This window comes from Hippocampus bargibanti, linkage group LG11 (genome assembly GCF_051943395.1).
Source record: "Hippocampus bargibanti isolate YZ-2025 linkage group LG11, ASM5194339v1, whole genome shotgun sequence".
In the NCBI taxonomy this organism is placed as follows: domain Eukaryota; kingdom Metazoa; phylum Chordata; class Actinopteri; order Syngnathiformes; family Syngnathidae; genus Hippocampus; species Hippocampus bargibanti.
In genome coordinates this window covers 11,580,001-11,594,895 of record NC_142744.1, presented here as the reverse complement: position 1 = coordinate 11,594,895, position 14,895 = coordinate 11,580,001, and the positions used below count along the sequence as shown (strand labels likewise).

Sequence of the window (14,895 nt, the reverse complement as noted above, 5' to 3'; positions counted from 1 at the left end):
CACACACATTTCTGTTAAATTTAACACTTTATGTGTGACTGACACTGACACGTACATTTGCTTGTGGAAATGCTGGAGCCTTAATTGACATATTAACTGGCCTATAATTTCCCAAAGTGTGCTGGCTCATTATTTGTTTTTATTGTTTTCATCAGGACATCTCCATGTGAGGAAAAAAGTGATGCTTCAATAATGATTTTGATCACACACTAAAATTAAATAAAAGTATCCAGTGTTAATGAATGACAGCTGTTATATAAACTTATGATTGTGAGAATGTGAGATGTCAATTGATGTCGTTATATCAGGTATCCTCCAGGCTTGTGTTTGAAGTGAAGGGGAGGAAGTATTCCCTTGCAAACTGGAAGACGTCATTTGGTTTCTTGAGTAGCAAAAATTGCAGAAAGTCAGATATGAGTGCACGGATCTCTGGGTTCGCTCTTAAATACGATGCATGATCAGCTTTCAATTCCTCCTGAAACAATGCCACAAACATATCTCATGTTCAAATCTATTTAGTGGATTTAACAAAGCACACTCAGAATACTGTCCCGGTTTAGTAAGTCTCAAAACAAACCACCCAAAAAGTTTAAAATTGACTACCTTTCTGTCCAAGAATTTAGAACGCATCTGTATGTCTTCTTCCCAAACCAAAGGGATTTTATCATAAGCTATGAAAATGTAAACACACCTACATGTAAACATAATTCATTTTATGATAATATAGTATTCGACACATAATGCAGATATACATAATACCTTCTTCTTTCTGTGATGGCAGTTGCAGTAATCTCATTGTAACCGGTGATCCCACCTGCAATCTGCTAGCAAGATGCCTAATGAAACAAGAATCTCCAGTTTACTTTACACTCAATGACATTCTGTGATTTTTGTCACTGAAAGAGCACAGGAGTCACAATTGTGTTAACATAGTATAGTGGTGGTAGTGCTAATGAATGATGGCCAAATTATGTAATATAGCTTTTCTTTAGCATTTTAATCTGCAATGACGGAATGGATCTTACCCATCATCCAAAAAGTAGCACTGCCATGTAGTCGGGCTTTCATCCACAGAATGAACAATCCTCTCCACTCCAAATACTTCCACGGTTTCTCCCTCAATCGCCATCTGTTCCTGTTCCAGACCTCGCTGGTCACACACAAACATAACAGCACAATGAAAAAAAAATCTGAGCAACCCCGAGAGAGGACAGGGTGTCTATAAAATGGACGGAGCATATTGCCACATCTGCTTCTTGTCTTGTACTCCAATATTAACTCATTCACTGCCATTCATGAATTTATCCAGGAATTGAAAATATGACATAGAGCGCCATTCCCGAATTTGTTCGGTTTTTGGTTTTTCTTGCTTGGGTGCCGATAAAGCGCTGGCCAGACCTCGGGTAATGTTTTCCCTTCCACAAGGGGCAGCATTTCCCCTTTTTTCATGTTAGCACTTTGTCCCAGCTTCAGCTGTTGTTTAACCGCGACATAAACCAATATGTATGTATTGCATTGTAATTTGGACAGCCACCTAGCTAATTTCAAGCTCATATAACTCCAGACCCATATAAATTAGGAATTAACTGTTCCTCTCTGATGAAAGAAGAGAACCTAAGGTTTCTTACGCTGCATTAAATGTTTATGTAGTCCTAAAACTCAATATTCTGTGGGTCCTGGAATTTAAGTGACAATGACAAAAACCCTGGCACTGGAGTATATTTGCACATGTCTGGCAGTGACTGAGTGACAGAAGACAGTAGTTTGGGAATCACTTACATAAGTCATGTAATTGATGTGTAATTTCTGGTCCAAGGAGATGCATGTCATGTGCTCTGGGACTTTCTTCCTCAACACAATAAGACGCATGAGCAAAAGGTTGGAACCTTCAGTCACAAGGCCTCTCAAGGCAGCCATGGAATATGAAACACTGTCCCTTGTCACCTCCTAGACACAAACACACATACACACACAAACAAACACATCATCAAATTTGTATTCACTCAATATTTCTCAAACACATTCGGATCCCAAGTGGCCTGATTAACATCTTTCAGACACTTTCCCCTTTGGATACACTTTAGGGGGAAACTCACCGTTCCGTCAGTGGTGACTCTTTCAATATTCATCTCTCCATCACATTGCACCATGTGACATCGCTTGTCCAAAATATGGTCATCAAGCTAGAAATAAATTCACTTTTTTTAATCATGCGAGACATGCCATGAATGCATTTCCTAGAATGCATTCGGGTGGGTGAGATACCTTGACATACTCGTGGTGATCCTCTTCCAGAACTTCCAGGTCAGCAGTTAGGTAAGCTAACATGGGAAAACAAACAAAAAGAGACAATGCAATTGGAATTAATGATGCCCAATAACATCCAAAGATCTTCAGCAATAATTTGGCCTTAATAAGACTGATGTTGTATTTTTAACCTTATGAGGTCGTTGCATCAAATCCGTGACAGCAGTGTAACTGATCTCATAGCAGGTGTCTGATGATCAATAATCAACACTATTGGCAGAAATTAAGAACAAAAATGAATGAATATTCACGTGTAAAAACCTCACATGTCACTGTCGTTCCACATGGGGAGTTGTCAATAGCCCCCAGGCTTTGTGCGTGTAGTAGCACACATGGTTGATGAGCTCTGTAGGCAAATTCCACTGACACGGAGAACCTCCCCAAGTCTCGACCCCCTTCTGACATGGTCACCAGAGAGTCGGTAAACACACATTTTGTCAGCTCCACAGGTTCTGGCAAAAAAAGAGTTTGCCTCGGGGTAAAAAAAAAAATCACCTGCTCATTCTTAGTTTTCACACAGCACTTTCAAAGACTAAAACTAACGTGTTTTTCATGTTGGTTATGATGGTGTTACTTGGAGAGATAAGTATTGGGCTGATATTTGACAAAAAAATGGTCGAGAGAAAAGGTATTTTTGTAGTGGAAAAAGAATTTTGAGGCACAATCACCACTATCTAAATTATGTCTAATGGTCAAATACAATGGTTCACAATACAAGAACGTCATACTAAATGAATCATACAGCAAAAAATAATAAATCTATTTTATTTTGTCTGATATAGTTGGCCATCCGGTAGAAAGAAAAGCGGGTGGACGAGGGTTATTACAACACCCAACGGGGATTGAATACAGATGAAGGCATTATTTTATTTCTTTATTGTGTATGGAGTCTTTTAAATCATCATCATTCTCCTGTAATGTGCTGTGAGTGTCTCAACAGGTGCCAAAAAAAGGTGGTCGTGTACTGAGGGGGGGTTTGTGGGGTCTTGTGTCAACAAGGTCGCCGGTGAACTCACCGATGCTTAACATGAACGCAATTGCTTCTTCGGAGGCCACCATCTCGCAAGCGTCATTGCCTCCTTTGGTCTCCGGTGAGGGAAGCGGTGGAGTCTTAACCCTTTCTGGAGTCTCCATGTTTGTCCCGTGTTGAAAATGGTAACAGTCGACTGTATGAGACGACTGGATCGATAGGACACATAAATTGTTATCGATAGTATGTGCGGGTCTTTCTTTTCCGCTTTTCGGTCGTAAATCGTCTTTGAAGTTTCCGATTTCAGACGATGGACGCGTGGTCAAGCGTTGTCAAGGCAACCGTAGTTCGAGTGCCGTAAAGTTACGTGTAAGTGGGCAGGGTGATTTTGGAAATACACGATCGCACAATAAACGATTTCATTTAATTATTTGAAAGATCGTCTGTTGTAAAATTCAGAACAAGAAAAAAAAAGAGGGAGAAGAAAAGGCCGAGAAGCTAAAAAGCATGTAATCGTATTTTTGTTTAAATAGAAAAAAACTCGAGAGAGAGAGAGAGAGAGAGAGAGAGAGAGAGAGAGAGTGAGTGAGTGAGTGAGTGAGAGAGAGAGAGAGAGAGAGAGAGAGAGAGAGAGAGAGAGAGAGAGAGAGAGAGAGAGAGAGAGAGAGAGAGAGAGAGAGAGAGAGAGAGAGACCCCTAAACGGAATGTGAGAGGAACGATTTTGTGTTCCAACTGTTTTGCACAGCCAGATTCTCGAATTTTACATCTAACTCAAAAACAAAACATTGAAAAAAAACCTCTTCATATTCCAAAAACCTGTGGGTATTTAGCATGATGTAATTATAACTAACCAATTTCGTCCATATCACATGACAGTACGGTACTTGTAAATACTGCAGTGCAAAAATATTGAATACAACAACGGTTTCCTGAAGCTCATGAAGAGTATGTGACATCATACTTCTTCTTTCTCCAGAAATGTGACGTTCTTCCTTTCGACAGAGAACGAAGGAATGTCAACCAAGTAAAAGGTAAGAACTTTTTGTTCAAGGGACAATCTTTTAATGCTAGCATTTTACATTAAAAAGATAAGAAATGACATTTAACATTCATCTTGACAATGGAGGAGATGAGTCAGATGTATGTGTTGACAAAACATTGGTAGTGGGATTGTTCCAGATCAATATCAAACATGAGAGACATTTATGAACATGGCACCCACCATTAAAAGTAACTGGAACGCTATAAGCACAATTGTCTGTCAAATATATAAAAAGTGTGTGGAATTAGTTGTTGGATACTTTCTGTGACAAAGAGGAAGTTTCAGAAGTCAGTCAGTTGCTAAAAAAAAACCACGAATGAGAAGTGTGGCCCTAAGAACCATCTCGTCGCTTTCTTTGTTTGCTTACCTTTCTGTGTGTGGAATTGCAGGTTGCCTATGAAGATGTGTCCAATTCATCCACGAGTTTGTTGTGGTTTGCTGATTCTGTGGGCCTTTCAAAGTAGTAAATAATTGAACACAATATATCCATCCATCCATATAAAGAGCAGGATTTAATATACAATATATTCTTTGTCAACAGAGACCACCAAAGGAGAGGTCTGTCAAGAGGAACTATCAATTGATAATGTATGACACACATGCTTAAACACACAAGTTCCTAATATGTGTGAAGACAACTTGCTCAAATTGGTATTTATTTCTGTCGTAGCTCCAAGTGTTGAGTTTCTCAGGAGAAGAGTATGACTCTGTGAACATTGACGAGGATGATAACTTTCGCTGCTTCCTTTACCCGACAAATCTTCTCAACTGCTCGTGGAACTTCCCCACTTTGCTTCAGGATGATCAGCTCTCTATTTATATCAGGTTTATATCGCTAGCCTTTTGATTACTTGCACATTAGCCTGTGGCGCATGTGAATATTTTCAAAATGTTGACACCTTTGAATATTGTTTTGTTGTTGTTGTTGTCCTTGCAGCGTTTGTGATAATAACAGCACAGTTCACCCCCTCGGTCTTATATCTCAACAACATTCTGGATCAACTTCCGTTGTTCTGGGGGAATATGAGAAGTTGCATGTCATCATGCGATTCAACGTGTCCCTGCACCATAAATGGGCTCTCTACAACTACGTATACAACAGCGAAATGATGGGTAACAGACCAAAACAAAACTACTGTTGCAGTACTGTTGATAGTGTATGGAAAGCGATTCGCTCCTGGATCAAACTGATTTTTTTTTTTTTGTATTGTGTTGACAGAGGTTTTGCCTCCACCTGGAAACATATCGGCTTCAGTCACAGATGAAGGTTTGATGGTGACTTGGGACATGCCCCGTGGCCGTGCTAACTCGCAACCTTCATGCTTTGAATACCAGTTGGATATGGGTCACCAGGTGCTATACTGTATGAATTTACCATATTGTACAGTGAGACCTCAACTTACAAACACCTTATCTTACAAACTTTTCGTCTTAAGAACCTCTAATTTATGAAAATTAAACCTTATAATAAGCACTATATTCATAATACACACCCACCATGGCTGTCGGAGTGATCTTCGGCGGAAGCACACGACCGAACAGCGCTCCAGCCGGCGCTACTTTGCACACCCCCTCTCATTGAATGCACACGTCGATCGCCTACTTGGAGCTTTTTGCTGATAATTTTACTATGATGGGACCGAAAAAAAACCCACCACAGGCTCGTTCGTGTTCAGCCCAGGAAGACACAAAATAAAATCACCGTCGCTGAGAAGAAGGAGATAATTGAAAAACACGAAAGAGTTGTGCGTTTGTGTTATTTAGTGGCCGAGCACGGCTATGCTAAGTCAACCATTGCTCCCATTCTCCGGAACACAGAAGCCATCAAAGGTGCGTCTGTTGCAAAAGGTGTTTCTGTGCTCTCAAAGCGACGATCTCGGGCAATCGAAGAAAAATGTTATTTTACAGCACAGTTTATTTCTTTAATTACAGTCCTCATGTAATGTGCCTCTCTTTGTGACTTTATGATACAATGCAGTGTATTTCTTTCATTACAGTACAATAGCACATTTATTATACATATAATAAGGTATGTGGTGTGTAGTTTTAAGGCTTATTTAGTTAAAAACTATATTTTATGGGAACCCAGGAACGGATTATTCCCATTTGAATGGTTTCCTATGGGAATTTTTTTTTCGAGATACACACTTTTCGCCTTACACACTATGTCTGGGAACCAATTAAGTTCGTAAGTTGAGGTCTCACTGTATATCCAAATGTTATCCTGTAAATGAGATCGTCATGACAGTACAGTAATCCCTTGCTAAATCGCGGTTCGATTATCGCTGCCCTTGATGCATCGCATTTAGCTTGTAGCAGATGTCCATCTTTCTCAACATTACATCACAAAAGGATGAGTGAAGGCCTAGCTAGCTATCTGTTAGCTAGCTGGCTTTCTAGCCGAGTTACTTCCGGGTTGAGTGAACGCTGGCGCGTGTGCCTGCCGCTGCTCACCCACAGAAAAAATATCCTGTGACTGTAAAGTGACCTTGAGAGTTTTGAAAGGCACTTATTTTGTCCATTTTGAGGCATTACTGCGGTGTAAATGCAAAAAATAGTCACCAAAAACATCGGGTTTATTTGGCTACACATGATGAGTCGACGATTAATGTAAACAAAATTTTCATCACTTTGCTTACTGTGCATTAACTCATTCACAAATTTATTCGGGAATTGAAAATATGACATAGCACCATTCCCGAATTTGTTTGGGTTTTGGTTTTTCATGCTTGGGTGCCAATAAAGCGCTGGCCATGGCCTCTGGCAATGTTTTCTTTTCCACAAGAGGGCAGAATTTCCCCTTTAGCATGTTCATTGCATGTTAAAGCACTATATAAACCAATATGTATAGTTTGCATTGTATTTTGGACAGCCACCCTCATTTCCAGCCCATATAACTCCAGACCCATATAATGTAGGAATTAACAAGTTTTTTTTCTGATGAAAGAAGAGAGTCGAAGGTTTCTCATGCTGTCTTGAATGTTTATGTAGTCCCAAACGTCAATATTCTGTAGGTCCTGGAATTCAAGTGACAATGACAAAAACCCTGGCACTGCAGTGGACACATTTTTGCACGTCTGACAGTGAATTGGATTGATTGGATGCACTGTACCTTTATTTGTCTCGCAGTGGAGAAATTTACATTTCACAGCACCAAAGCTATGAAAGGAAGAAGAAAGGAGTAGAAAAACAAAATACAGGAGCCATCTTGTTGCCACAAAGTTAATGAGTTAATCGTCTTGAATTTGTTTACATTGTTTCATGTGATGCCACAGTGTCAACTCTGGTTTTTCTTTTGTCATTTGTTTTCGTGCTGACTCGTGCCGAATCTGATTGGCCGAGAGACAATACGACTGGACAACATTCAACCTACCTGAATGCTTATCCCTCGTCCTGTTCTTGCATTGCATTAGTTCAGGTTACATACTGTACGTGTTCTCGCATTTTCATTTGTACCCGCCGGTAATGGCTCCTAAATGGCCCGTGTCTTCAAAATCATCTAGCGAACCCAAAGAGAAGAGAAAAATGATGACAGTGAATTAAAATGTCAAATTACTGGACAAACTGAGGGCAGGCGAAAGTTGCGTCGCTGTTGCACGCCATTACAACGTCAATGAATCTACAGTGTGTTACATCATGAGAGACGAGTAGTGTACCTGTAAATATTATACTCTATTTCCTATATGTTGATAATGGACTGTTTACTTTATTGCATTACAGTTTTGTACTGTACCACAAACATTTACTGTGCTTCTTTATGCATGTCCTGTTCTGTATTCCACTAAATTTGGCCACATAAATCTATTTTGTACTCATACACATGTAAATTTCCCAATACATGTAGGGTTCGCTACATCGTGGTTTTCCATCTATCATGGGTGGTCCCGGTCCACATTTACCGCGATAAACGATGGATTACTGTAATTATATCTAAATGACTTATATTCATCTGTAAACAGGAAAAATCACCAATCCAGAGGTGCCAGCTGTTTTATACAATCCCAAATGTCAATCCGAGGTTGACTTATAGTGTGCGGGTCAGAACCAGGAAAACGTCTGGTTGTTTCGGGTCACAATTATGGAGCAATTGGAGTAACACTGTTAGTAAGTATCAAGTCATTCTACCCTAAACTAATACGCCAGCGTTTATTTTGTCGCTTTGTTTCTTCCTCTCCACGCTTGCAATAAGGAAAGTAAGATCTGTGATTGTCACGGCGGCCATGTGCTTCTTTGTATTTCTTTATATTATGCTAATTGAGGTCTATCATGCTAGTTGAGTACTGTATTTACATATATTGGCACCTACGTGGTGTCCAATTTTGCGCTTGTGCCTGTATTTTGAAGTTAACTAAATTCCAATCAGCTCAGTTCCGTGTACAGTATGCACTCACTCGCATGCACCTTTCTTTTACAGCAATAGAACAGTCATTTCACACATTCGACATCACAGTGATCGTCGCAATTGCACTTGGAATACCTATGATCCTCCTGAGTTTGTTGCTGTTGGTCCGCAATCAGAGGTATGTACTGTGTTTTGGTTTAAAAACTGGGACTATGAAATCAACACACACATACACACACAAACACACACACACACGCACACACACGTACACACACACACACAAAGAACATTATGTGGGGGCAGTCAGATTGTCTGGGGCTGCTTTGGCTCTTCAGGACCTGGACGAAATGCTGTGATCAAGACAAAATGTACATTTCTCCACTGCGAGACTAATAATGGCAAATCCAAATCCAAAATGGTGGCCAACGGTTACCAAATAAGAAAACATATATATATATATATATACAATAAATAAACATTGAGAAACTTTCAGTCTCATAAACATAAACACATTTCATTTTTACTTTGATTACATTTTTGGCTTATTAAAATTTTATTTATTGCATTCTATTTGTGATTGCATTTTATTTATTATAGTACCTATGCATGTCTGTGACTCTAAAGTGTCCTTGAGAGCTTTGAAAGGCGCTTAAAATGTAATGTATTACAGTATTATTATTATTATAAAACATTTAAGTACATACAAATTGAATCAAATATATAAACTATGACTCTTTTAGGTCAATTTGGCACTTATTTGAACATAAGTTCCAAAACATGGACTCTGGGAAAGCATCGTAATTATTATGGTTTTTTTTTTTTAGGGTTTCACAGGTTCTGTATCCCACAATTCCTCGTCCCCCGTTGAAGTACAAATATTTCCTGGAGGAAAATCATGTATCCAATGTAAGGATATGACTACACTTGTTCTCACAGTGGACCAGTAATCTCACTCATGTCGATTGGTCACCAAGAAAAAGGTTTTTACTTTGTTTTTTGTTTTTTTTGCAGTTTTATCATCCCACTCCACCTGTGAAGTGTGAGGAGGAGATCACAGTGGTGGAGGACACAGAGAAGCAGTTGATGAAGTCATTGTAATAATACATTGTAATAATAAATCTGATTGAATAAATAGTTTCAAAAGGTGCTTATAAATCTTCTTCTTTTCCTTTCGGATTTTCCCTTCAGCGAATCAGTGTCCTCCATCTTCAGAGGTTTGATTCGCATGTTTGTTTTGGCCAAACTTTTACGTCAGACGCCCCTCCTGACACAACCCTCTGTATTTATCCGGGCTTGGGACCGGCACAAGAAGACACTGGCTTATGTCCCCTTGTGGCTACAGAACAAGCAACTCTATGAACTGAGTAAAGATGAAAATGCTAAAAGGCTCCCAAACACAAAATAGTCATCGACACAGTAGCATTCAAACAAAGCAAAACAATACTCACCATATTATTATTATTATTATTATTATTATTATTATTATTATTATTATGAATTAGAACTGCTCAAAGCGGTGACGTAATTTTCTGTAGGTTTGGTTTTGCAAGTCAGCCCAGAAATGGAAGTAGAGCTCCGACCCCTCACCTCGCAGTCACACAAATCGTCGTTAGATGGCGGTGTTGACCCTTTCTTTCCCCATGTACGCAGAATTTTCAACAGAGGTAGACAACAAACCGACCTGATGCTTAGTTTAGTGAACAATTCAATGTTTTGGGCAATTTTCAGAGTAAAACCGCAGCAGGCATATATATCATCTCTCATCTCATTTTTCGTACCGTTTATTCCTCATTAGGGTCGCGGGGGGTGCTGGAGCCTATCTCAGCTGTCTTCGGGCACGAGGCGGGGGACACCCTGAATTGGTTGCCAGCCAATCGCAGGGCACACAAAGACATACAACAGTCACTCTCACACTCACACCTAGGGACAATTTGGGGTGGTCAATCTGCCTGCCATGCATGTTTTTGGAGTGTGGGAGGAAACCGGAGGACCCGGAGAAAACCCACGCGGGTCCGGGGAGAACATGCAAACTCCACGCAGGGAGTATATATGTATATATATATATATATATATACAAACAAATTAGCAGATAATATCTAAATGAATAAATAAAATAAACATGGAAATATATAAACAAATAAATGAATGACTAAACAAATAACCCTGCAAATAAATAAAAAATTACAAATAAATAGATAAATAGGCAAATGAATATATGACTATATAAATAAACACAAATAAACTCGCAATAAGAAACATGGAAATAAATGTATAAGCAAATAAATATCTAAACAAATAAACCAGAAAATAAATAAATAAGTAAAAATATATACATAAATAAATACACAAATAAACATACATAAATAATGAAAAAATATTAATTAATTTACAAATAAATAAATAAAACACTCCTGAGTGTTTGTGTTTTGTTACCTTTGATTGATTGTGGTGCCCATGCTGTCATTAAGCCAGAGCCTTGACATGACCCTCACCGAAATGACGACAACAAAAAGACGCAGAGAACCTTTGCCCACCGTGTCCAATTCAAACCGTAGCAGGATGCGACATTTAAACATATTCCCATTAAAATTATGAAAACCAAAAGACACTTGCGATGTATCAAATCATTTTCGCCGTACATGAAAATTTAATGAGTCTTTTAGGATGCACCGGGAAAAACAAATACCCCCCTTATCTTTGTAATTGGATCTCTATGGATTTGAAGATGGTTAAAGTAGATTAGATGCCTCCGAGTGTGTTGATGTGAGTGTGCGCAAGCACATCAGCTTGTTCAGGGATCCTCTGCTTGTAGGTGTGCAACTTAGATGGATTGTGTGCATACTTTCGACACAGAGAAAATGCGCACGCGTGTGTGCGTGTGTGCCCAGCAGTCCCAGCATCCCAGCAGGGTGTTTCTTAAGCAGAGGAGATCAAAGCCACATTAGTATTCTGGAATAAATCACAATGTTCATTCCTCACTGCGCGGTTCCCCAAACACACACACACGTGCACACACACCATCCCTCTCTTCAAAAGAGAGCACCTCCCCACCCTTTTCCTCCATTCAATACCAGTCCTCCCCCCACCCACCAAGTGGCTGTCAGAGCTATCTTCCTCCCGAATCCTTTGTGTTCCATCCTTTCACTTTTCACCTACCAACACGTGCTTCATCTCCTCCCTCCTGCAATCAAGCCGAAAACGCTTTGTCAGAAGGAAGCCATTGTTCACTGACAGAGTGGGGTGGGGGTGTTTTTGATAAGTATATCCTAAGGAAGATACCTGCATTTCATTTTCCCTCTGTCTCCCTCCAGTTCTTGTCTATGCAATTACCTGAGCAAAAGTGGTGTTGCATTTTTTTTACCTCCCCCTAAAATATATTTTGAAATTTAGCACGATTTCACTTTGCTGCTTTTGCCCATGGCAGGAGGAGAATAGAAAGAGGAGGAAAGGGAGTGTAAAGGCGAGATTGACAGCTAAGGAGAATAATGAGTTCACCTAGGCGTCAGAATTAGAATGAGTAGAACATACGTGGCGCCCGGTGAAAAATGCTGACCGTTGCAATATCCGCGACCGTTCGTGAGTCTTTACGCTTAACTTGTCCTTGCGCTCGTATTTGCATGTATGTGAGCATCTGGGCACGTGCGTGGGATGGTAAAGTTTGGGGACGATGTGTCCATGCGTATAGTGTAGTTATTTATGTCTGTGTAAGCTCTCAGTCGTACAGGAGTGGTCCATCGATGAGAAGGTTTCTTCAGCCGTCATCTGTACAATTTGAAGGTTTCGGACGTTTCGCCTCCTATCCAAGAGGCTTCCTCAGCGAACTAAAGTCTGACTGGTCGTATCGGCCCTATTTATATATCCCTAATGTCCAGCCATGGCAGCTATGATAGGTCCCTACTCTCAGGTTGGGGGGAGCAGAGGACCACTCCCTGTGGCCCCACTGATTGTTCCTACATTCCTGACTAACGACTGGCCCATTTCCCCCACTCCCACCGGTATCACCTCATCAACATTACGAATGTTGCCTAACCTGTTTTGCCTAAGCAGGCTATTGTAAGTACGATCCAAATTGAACCTCACCCCACCAGACCGGTTTAAAGAAGGATTTTGTTGTTTTATACGAATCGTTTCTTTTACCCCCCTTTCAAACCATCTATGTTCTTTCGCTAAGATTTTAACCTCATTGTCGTCAAATGAGTGGTTGCTAGCTTTTAGGTGCAAATGTATTGAGGCCCACTAGTATTATCCCTGCGATGTTGATAAAGTCTTTTTTGAGAATTTGTTGAGTCTTCCCAATGTACTGCTCTTTACAATTTTCATTCTTACAATGTATGGAATAAACTACATTACTTTGTTTTTCATTTGGTAGACTATCTTTTGGATGCACTAATTTATGATGCCTTAAAAGTGTTTATCGGTTTGAAATAAGTAGAAATTTTGTGTTGCCAAAGGACTCTTTGTAATTTTTACGACCAGTCAGACTTTAGTTCGCTGACGAAGCCTCTTGGATAGGAGGCGAAACGTCCGAAACCTTCAAAATTGTACAGATGACGGCTGAAGAAACCTTCTCATCGATGTAGTTATTTATGTGCGTGTGTGTGTGTGTTTTTTTTTTTCATGCGGGCGGGAATGCGTGTGTGTCATTTTGATAGCCGCCCACATGAATATGTAAATCACTTTTAGGGAGCGTATGTGCTCAGCATTAAAGCCCACTCTCCATTGCTGACCCAATTTCACAGCGCGCTCTGTGAATGTGTGTGTGTGTGGACTTATCACTTGCAAGCTTGAAGAAACGGTACCGTTTCATACAGAGGAGAACGGAGTAGGTGTTTATGTTTGTGAGGTGGCCTGCCAGTGTTTGTAGTTTTACAAGAAAAAAAAAGATCAGGCATACCCGCCACACACTTTTTAATGCATATCACCGAATTATTCTAACAAGGACCGTGACTAAACCCTCCCCCCACAAACCCTCTAGGGAATGCAAATGAATCTTCAACATGGACCCCGGCGTATTTTCTCCAGATTTACATGATGATCTTGTTTAGCCAAGCGTGTCTCAATTTGCTTTTCAATTGGTAAAACAATAGTTGACCTTGCACTTGTAATGCTCATAAATATGGCTGTCATGTGTGTCAAAACACCGGTGTTTGAAATAACGTCTGCCCGGAGGCCCGGGGCGTACAACTTTTACGTCGGGCGCACAACTTTCAAAACGTCTCGGCCCGCGTGGCTGACAACTTCTTCAAGAAAAAAAAAAAAGAAAAGAAAATATTTTTTTCAAATCAAACGTTTGTTTTATTCAATAAAGCAAAAGCTACAAGCAAACCGCTACAAGCCATGTGGACTCCTATTTCTAAGCGCCTTTCAAAACTTTCAAGTAGACTTCACAGTCACGGTATAGTCCGAAGCACGAGACAGGCTTTTGATTGGCCGCCGTGCCGAGTATGCCAATTGCCAAACGAACGTTTGAGTGAAAATGACAAAAACCCTGGCACTGGAGTGGACACATTTTTGCACGTCTGGCAGTGAATGGTTTTAAAAAAGCATAGATACACAAGAGCTTTTTTGTTTAGTTTTTCTTCCAAAAAGCCAAACGGGAACATTGTGTTTAATGAAACAGATGAAGTCTCCATCATCTAACCCACAGGTGTCAAAGTCACGGCCTGGCGGCCAAATCCGGCCCGCCACATGATTTTCTTCGGCCCGCAAAAGCAAATCGAACTTGTGAAATTCCATGATGCTTGCTAAAATCCTAACCAAAGTTTCATATTTTTGGATGTAAACCACAATAACAGTCATTATTTTTGACTTCAGATTTGAAAAAGTGTTATATCTGAATTTGTTGTGCGCTCTATATGTAAAATGTGGAGGGGATTAAACATTGTAATGGCTTCCCCAAATTCATAACGGCCCTCGGCAAAAAATGACTGACACCACTGATTTAACCGAAAGCAGAGACAGTATAGGTTCTTGACGACAGCTTATCCTCATGTTTAACTTTGATTGACACCGTACGGGAGGTACTCATTTTACTCATTTTCATTATTTGAGATGAGGGGGTTGGCTAGTATGCAGTAGAACAGACTTACAGCATCACACCTGATTGAGATCTGTTTCAAAACCAACTGTGGTAAATATATGAATAATATTTTAACAATGTACTTGGATTGATTGTCAGATTGTGCAGGGTTTTGACGTTGGGCAGTGACTGTCGCCTGCCGCAAGAAAAACAA

The 14,895-nt window shown here is 40.1% G+C and overlaps 2 protein-coding genes and 1 long non-coding RNA gene across 4 annotated transcripts in view; 1 reads left to right on the top strand and 2 right to left on the bottom strand.

Annotated features, from left to right (window-relative positions):
• Positions 1 to 19: 19 nt before the first annotated feature.
• catip (ciliogenesis associated TTC17 interacting protein) lies at positions 20 to 4,804 on the bottom strand. The gene is made up of 10 exons (XM_089008950.1): positions 4,688 to 4,804; positions 3,324 to 3,486; positions 2,574 to 2,759; positions 2,266 to 2,321; positions 2,097 to 2,183; positions 1,780 to 1,947; positions 1,026 to 1,150; positions 760 to 836; positions 604 to 671; positions 20 to 475 (listed from the first exon to the last, which is right to left on the bottom strand). Exons 2-10 carry the CDS (start codon positions 3,439 to 3,441, stop codon positions 305 to 307), a joined length of 1,056 nt encoding a protein of 351 aa, XP_088865076.1. The 5' UTR covers positions 3,442 to 3,486; positions 4,688 to 4,804; the 3' UTR covers positions 20 to 304.
• LOC148891585 (granulocyte-macrophage colony-stimulating factor receptor subunit alpha-like) lies at positions 4,118 to 9,809 on the top strand. 2 transcript variants are annotated; one of them, XM_089008952.1, is made up of 10 exons: positions 4,118 to 4,309; positions 4,710 to 4,780; positions 4,862 to 4,908; positions 4,991 to 5,145; positions 5,258 to 5,433; positions 5,540 to 5,673; positions 8,280 to 8,424; positions 8,735 to 8,840; positions 9,487 to 9,568; positions 9,674 to 9,809. In XM_089008952.1, exons 2-10 carry the CDS (start codon positions 4,717 to 4,719, stop codon positions 9,758 to 9,760), a joined length of 996 nt encoding a protein of 331 aa, XP_088865078.1. In that variant the 5' UTR covers positions 4,118 to 4,309; positions 4,710 to 4,716; the 3' UTR covers positions 9,761 to 9,809. The 2 variants fall into 2 exon arrangements, with proteins under 2 accessions (XP_088865078.1, XP_088865077.1); XM_089008951.1 differs by having other exon boundaries at positions 4,710 to 4,783.
• The window catches only part of LOC148891584 (uncharacterized), a 24,777-nt gene continuing 15,568 nt past the window's right edge, over positions 5,687 to 14,895 (bottom strand). Inside the window, exon 3 of the long non-coding RNA XR_016116510.1 lies at positions 5,687 to 7,819. This is a non-coding gene — a long non-coding RNA (uncharacterized LOC148891584). The remainder of the gene's footprint in view (positions 7,820 to 14,895) is intronic.